The 7,734-nt window shown below is 32.0% G+C and overlaps 1 protein-coding gene across 2 annotated transcripts in view; it reads right to left on the bottom strand.

Annotated features, from left to right (window-relative positions):
- Positions 1–5,655: 5,655 nt before the first annotated feature.
- LOC126145286 (potassium voltage-gated channel protein Shaw-like) overlaps positions 5,656–7,734 on the bottom strand; it is a 451,068-nt gene continuing 448,989 nt past the window's right edge. Inside the window, exon 5 of one of the 2 annotated variants that reach the window (XM_049915547.1) lies at positions 5,656–6,635. In XM_049915547.1, coding sequence (XP_049771504.1) covers positions 6,490–6,635 — 146 coding nt within the window. In that variant the 3' untranslated portion in view covers positions 5,656–6,489. The remainder of the gene's footprint in view (positions 6,636–7,734) is intronic. The other variant, XM_049915548.1, reaches the window with a different exon arrangement.

The following is a 7,734-nucleotide window of genomic DNA, read 5'->3' as shown; positions in this document are numbered from 1 at the left end:
GATAATGTTCTCAGAGTAACAGGTAAGAGCAATATAACAGTCAAGGTCAGAGAATACTCAACTTTTTTATTTCAAATCTTTTATCTCTTTTGACCCACTATAATATGAATTTTCTTTCTCTGTGTACTTTTACCTATCTTCTTGCTGTGTCATCTTCTCTTTGGGAAACAAATCAAGTTTCCAGAAGCTTGTATAAATACCATCTGATATTTATTGTCTGCTCTGCCACTGCATGTTATTTTAGTAATTAGAATAATGCCATTGATCTTCATTATAATTCAATCATCTGAAATTACAGAACTGAAAACACTGTATAATTGGATCACAAATACTTTTAAAAATTTCGCTTTCATGGTATGTAATACTGGATTAGAGTGAAAATAATCAGAAAATCAAATGTTTTATAGGCTGGCTATATGCAAAATTTTCTCTTTGAGCTAAGGAAAGGGCACCAGATTATTAATATCTACAGTAAATTCTATAGTTTCAAAATAGTTATTGAAGGCTGTATTATTTATTGCTAAGAAATAAGTAAAAAATAGTATAACAAAAATCGGATCAATGTTGCTATTTTCATCCTGGAATTGCCATAACCATAGCAATAAATTGCTGTTATAATAACTGTAAACATGGATCATGATGGCACAATAAAAAATTATTGTTTGACAATGTCACTTCACACTTTTAATTATTATTTTCATTTTCTTTCAGTGTATTGCTTATCTTCATGCCCTCAAGACAGTGATTTCATTTCTTCTCATGACTTTAATGGCTTAGTTTCTGTGTGTGATTGTAACAAAACGTTTGCAGAAAGTGGATTTTTGCAGCTAAGGACATAGATTTCTTAGAAGTAAGCTTGTATTATAATTGCAGTCATTTTCTCAATATCATTATATTAGAAATTATAAAGTTATAAAGTCTGTGAACATTAGCTTTTTACATGGTTTTTGGATAAAGTACATAGAAACATTAATCACTACAGTGAAGACCACAAAATGATAACAAATATTAAAACATTGTTTTTTATGTGTTTGGTTCTGTAGTTTTTACTCTATTTCAGAGATTTTGGACACAATACCATTTGTGAAATAGTTTGAATTGCCATTACACATTGTTAAATATTTAATTCTTTAGCTTTAGAACAATATTTGGTCCCATAACTTTTTCATGCCTATCCAGTGCTTTTTCACTAAATGAAATACAGTATTTGTGTGTATTTCAGTTAATAATGGTTGAATAATTTATGACAATCATACCATATGACTGAAATGACAACCGAAGAAAAACTATGGTAAAATGGGATAAAATGGACACTGTAAATGATTGTCTTTAATGCTCAACTGAAAAAAACTGTTTTTCTATTTTTGATGAGTTATGTTACTTTTGAGGTGACAATAATATTATATGTTAAAGGAAAAAATCAGTAACTTCTTTGTTTAAACATCACAATAAGATTGGAACAAAGAAACTTTGGATATGCAAGAAACAAATTGACAAAAATATTTCAACTGACCATATTCATTATAGTTGGTAGCCAAAATAAGACTACCACCAAACTAAAAGTCCATTTCTGATACGTTCATGTTAACAAAGAAAAATCTTTGTAAATATATGACAATGAGAAAGAAAAATGTGTTCAGATAACACAAACAATATTACCTTTTAACCTAATGTCACTGAAGCAGGTAAACAGAAGGTGAAAGTAAAATTGTACTTCAGAAATAAACTGAAATATCAGGCAAATCTGACAGAAATGAGAATATGAATATAAATGAAACATAGATGCAAAGAAAGGAAATTGAAGTTTTTATATCACATTCATAATGAGATCACTTGAGACTGAACAGAAAGTCTGGCAGGAAAAGGACGGGGAAGGAAATTGGCCATGTCACTTCCAGAGGAACCATATAGGCAATTACTTCAAATCAGTTTATGGAAACTAAAGAAAGCCTAACTCAGGATAATGAGTGTGTACTTTGAACCTCATTTCTCCTGAATACAAGTCCATTGCATTACCATACCCACTTTGGTACTTCACTCTCTGTCAGGAGAAAGATGAGATATTCAGAATAGTGCCTAGAAATCAGCAAAAGTAGACAAAAAGAAAAAAAAAGGAAAAAGCAGAAAAATAAATACACTTCTTTCCTCAAAACTAGAAACTAAAGATTAGTGTAAAAGTAAAATTTCATTGTTTGATGTGATGCTCTTAGGAAGCAAATCAGCTGAAATAATTTGAAAGTTTAAATGAACACTGGAGTTTCCAGATAACCATGCAGACTGGTGTAGGCTACCATCTTCACATTATGGAGCAGGTGGCAACAGAAAAAGTTTATAGATAGTTATGTTTTTCACATGCTCCATAGAGCAGAGAGGGCAGGAATATGAATTCTTATTTTTGTGAGTGCACATGAAATTATTGCAAATAGAAATAAAACATTTCTCCAAAGGGAATGAAGGAAGACCTATGATTGAGTTATGAGCTAACTTATAATAAATCTCTATGATTTTACTCACGGGAGTGCATAAATGGATTGTACATGTGTACTTGATCACATGCAGAGAAGTAAAAATGTGTAAGAAATAAATACTTTTTAATTGTAGATACTGGTAAGTGTACCTAACTAGATTAAAAAAAGTATCATTGTAAAAAATGTCGTGGGTGTGATTTCAGAGTCTCAACAGATCATTATTCATTTCTTGCCTGGTGTATGGAGCATGGCAATGCAGGTTCCACAACTGTAGTATTGGTTTGCAAAAAAATATTATAGCACCAAGTCCACTCTTATTTTTAATTTGAACACGATGACCAGTTTTGTTGCCCAAGTTCATTATCCAGTGGTGACATGTCAGACATCCTGCGAGCACACTGAACAACTTGGGGTCCAAAACCAGTTGTGGTACCTAAATTAAAAACAAAAGTGCAACTGGTGCTGTCACTTTTTCTGAACAGATAATGAGTTTGGTTATACTAAAAGTGAAGAAATTAATGGAGAACATTTTTTTGGATATGAAGTCATATGGAATTTTAGTAGCACATCACATTTGTGATCAATAGATGCATATTGTGTATTGCCCTTGTAAATTAGACTGGAATGTGAATCTTCATCATTAGAAATTATTCACCAGTTTAAACGGTTGTAAATTACATGCTGCAAACAAAAAATATGTTAAAAGTAGATAATTCACTTTTTTCCTCTAAAGCTTTATAAATACATACAGTAAAACATGTTAATTATAATGTACAAAGAAATACGAACTGTGTGGTGAAGGCTAAATAAAAAATGCTAGTTCATGAAGCTAGTCCTTTGTGTCAGTTTAAATCAAAATACATAATTTCCACTATTTCAATAAATCTCTCAAATGAATTCATATTCAGCCACAGCACTGTATTTATATTTGACAGTTCTACACCAGACTTGCATAATACAGACTATATCATAGGGATGATTTTATTTACTTTTAATTTTTGCAAAAAATCTGTGGAAGTTGTAGTGGGTGATATAGTAAAAATTTAATTTTTTTTTGTATGAAGCGTGACAAAAACAAAGCAATATATTCTAAATACTACTTTAAATAAACTTGTCAAAAAATATACCCTGTGCATTATGGATATCGTCCATTGGACCAGCAAAATAGGGAGAATGTCAGCTAACATACTGTTGATGTGTTTTGTGCTGTGTATTTTTGTTGTTGTTCAGCTCAAAATCATCTCATTTTATGGAAATACAAACATCAGAAACTGTTACTGTTTCCCTACTTGCCTTAACCCATGAGCAGGCACACCTGTGTGTAAAGCATGCCAGGCACAAATTACATTGTTGTTCCATTCTATTGTTGCTTTACAACTGTGAGTCCTTACTATTCCTTCATTATTGCATCAGCTAACACATGCTAAGTTGTGCTGTCATACACCCAAGTGAGCAGTAATAATATAAAATAAACAGCCCACAATGAAGCAGTTGTGTATGACATAATTAGTGGTCAGATAACAGCTTGGCTTTGATCTGATGCAAATGCACTGTTTAATGCTTTCTTACTGTGGGGTAAAACTTGTGTACAGCATCAGAGGGATGTAATGAAAGTTCATTTTAACATTAATTAACCAGTGATTTAGCTCATGTAATGTAAGTTTATTTTGTTATTGGTTAATTAAATGAAGTTAAAAACTATGATTTTGCTCATACATATTTACCTGGGTGACACAGACACAGCTACTCTTCACACATGCACAAAGTGCACCACACACCTGCTCGTGTTACAAAAAATGGTGTCCCCAATTCAGAGTTAAGAAAATGTTAATAGAAACTGGAATAGGTATAAGTGGCAGATCAGTTAAGATATCAAAAGGTGAGAAAATTTATGATGTAGAATAATGTAGTGCATGAAGGAAGACATGCAGCAACCTTGGAAGTGAGATAAGTTGGATGAAGTGAGGAGGATGTAAAAAGCAGACTGCCAAAGATAGAGAGAGAATCCTCACTGAAAGAAGTCTATTGATGTCAGCCCTTAATGTTAGAAAGAAATTTCTAAGAATGAAGCTCTGGAGTACACTATTTTATGGACATGAATCATGAATTGTGAGAGAAACAGAAAGAAAACAACAGAAATATTTGCGATGTGCTGTTAAAGGAGGAAGCTGAAAATTAAGTGGACTGATAAGAGCTGAGGAAGAGTCCTGGAGAATTGACAAGGAAAATAATACATGGAAAACACTAACAGGAAGTACGAATAGGACGACTGTGAATGCTTTAAGACATTAGAGAACAACTTCCATGCAACTAAAAGGAGCTACATAAGGCAAAAATGGCAGGGTAAGACAGAGGTTAAAATATATAGAACAAAGAGGTGTGGAGAGTTTGTATATATGCAACTCTGAGATAAAAAGACTGACTCAGAAGACAAAATCATGGTGAGCCACCTCAAACAAGTTAGAAAAAACATAAAAATATGTCATGAGAGTACTGAGTCTCATCTTGCATGCTAATTCTGATTTTTACTAGGTCATTTAATTCCAGATTTCCTACTCATTGCTTAAATTTTAGCGCACGGTGATTATTTTGATTCTGTAATGGCACATCAGTGGTTGTATTCTCATTTTCATGTTCTGTTTTATTTTGACTCATTTGCTACCATACATTAGATTTTTTAATAATAAATTAACTGAGATATCTCCAGTTTCATCATAATTTCTGTGTGAAACATTGCCATCATGTGTGATTTATTGTTATTTGTGAATTCTGAACCTATGATATGGTAGAGTCATTATCAAATGCAGTTCAATGGAACATAAACATCATACTGAAGATAATACAATCAGTCATCTTCATGTGCTATTTTCATATTTATGTAGTGTTTTGCATAATATTCTAAAAATCATTACTCTGTAATATACTTGTGTGCATGTGTGCAAGTGTGTGTGTGTGTGTGTGTGTTTGTGTGTGTGTGTGTGTGTGTGTGTGTGTGTGTGTGTGAAGAGGAATTAATCAAAACTTCTATCAATTAGTCACTAATGATACAAGAGATTTATTTGCATTTTCTTACTGACAAACATCCTGGAATGATTTGTGAACTGAATTCCAACATCTAAGAGGACGAAAATCTTTGAAGAGGTGTAAAATTTACTTAAACTATAAATCAACTAAAAGTGAATCTAAATTAAAATAACTTCAACAATAAATTTTATCTCTAAAAAGACAAGTACTGGATGTTATTATCAGCTTTCACTCAAAAAGTTTTCCAGTCCAGGTCAATAGGCTCTTTTTACCAACAGTACAGTTGAATGTAAGCTTGGATTTGCTTAAAAATTGTTTTAGATACATGAATAAGAAGAACCAATTTACAAAAGTAATCCTTGTGATTTTGTGTCTGGCAGAAATGATGAGCATGCAGATTTTGTGGAAAACACACTGAGGATGGATAAATCTTCACAAGTAGTTTCCATGGAGTCATGGTAAATTGAGGGCTACTCCTGTCGATCTATAAATATTTCTGATTATTTTCTAACACATTGTGTTCATTTTAGACATGTATGAATTGGCAGAAACATGTTTAACTCTTCTTTTTTTGTTCTTTTTACACAAAAGCATTAATATCTAGTCAATTTACATTTCTGCTGTTTGGTACACATTCCAACAATTTTTCAGAAATATTAACTGTTTTATGAAAATGCTAACATATATTTGGACACTGGAACTTTGTTGATTTTTATAGTGTATGTACATATGTTTATTATGTACTCTTTTAACACAGCAAATGCTAATATAAAGAAGCTTTTACATTTTATATCAAATCCACAGTTCCTGACAAGCATTATGGTACAAATATACAGGAGCACATTCTGGTTTTACAAAAAAAGAACATTAAAAATATTCAGTTGTGACTATAACTTCTCATATTCTTTTGCTTACTTTCCTTGTATTAATTATCAACTTATTTCACTTCTAATGCATTGTGTTAATTTGACTTTTAAAGGAAGCTGTCAGATCACTTTTATTGATACTGTCCTGGCTTAACGATCTGTGAACTGGCAGTAGGAGTGGATTCAGAATTCGTTGAAAGTATCTTGTTGACAGTGACTCTGCCTACCCCATTCGGATTGAAACTCATAGTGAGTGCAACACCTGCAGCAGCCGTTGCTGAAATTCAATAATAAACATATATTATTTTTTAAACCTGAAAAATTGTTTAGTTTTTACAGATCAAAATAAAAAAAAAGATAGAAATTTCTGTAATGTCGAGGAAAAAAACCATCAAAGTAGTGGTAGCTGATTGAAGGTAACCTGAATATAACTTGTATGTTGAAATGCAGTTGTATTCAGAAGATTCATTAAAGCATTATTCTTAATTGTAAACTATTCTTAATCATAAGCTATTGACAATAAATTTAAATGGTACACACACACACAAATTATTCCACTTCATGGCGCTGCTATGCTATTCTTACAAATTACATTTGAAATATTAGTTATATGACACACGTTCATACACATTATCAGGCACTTTTTAGTATCATAAGGGGACAGAACCTTATGCCAGTACTACATTACGCAAAAACCATCTTTTTCATGTACAGAATTTTTCTTAATCAAAGCACAAGTACTGTACAGATCATTGTAATGTATGTTGTAGTTCTGTTAATGACAGTAAAACTTTATGAACGATTGTACTTTACATACCATGCTGAATATTTTTGTGTGGGTACTTATGTTGACAAGACATTGAACTAGAAAGCAATATTATTGATCTGCTTGCATTGTTGAGAAATCTGTAGAATACTCACACGAGGTATTTGCTGCACAGAAATATTCAAAAAGAATTATTTGTTGCACACAGCATTTTGAAAATTGCTGTTTATACAGCTAGGCATATAGCAAAGAGTTTGGCAACAAATGGTCATTGATATGATGTGGGCCATAGTGCAGAATTTTAAAACAACACTAGTGTTCAGAAATACAACAGTAGAAATAAAATACTCTCCAAAATCCATGATTTGGCTGACTGTGCCACACAAAGAGGCACAATATGCACCCAAACATCTTCCTAGAGAATTAAAGTTGTTGATAAACAATGAGAACCACTTTAAAAACAAAATAAAAATTAAAAAAAAACATTTTGTACAACAGTTACTCCACAGAAATTATTTGAATAGGTAATATCAAGATCTACTCCTTAGATTCTTTAAAATAATGTGTGTGTGTGTGTGTGTGTGTGTGTGTGTGTGTGTGCGCACGCGTG

The sequence above is a fragment of the Schistocerca cancellata genome, chromosome 2 (genome assembly GCF_023864275.1).
Source record: "Schistocerca cancellata isolate TAMUIC-IGC-003103 chromosome 2, iqSchCanc2.1, whole genome shotgun sequence".
Taxonomy (NCBI): domain Eukaryota; kingdom Metazoa; phylum Arthropoda; class Insecta; order Orthoptera; family Acrididae; genus Schistocerca; species Schistocerca cancellata.
Note: the sequence above shows the minus strand (reverse complement) of the source record. Positions and strands in the feature narration are given on the sequence as shown.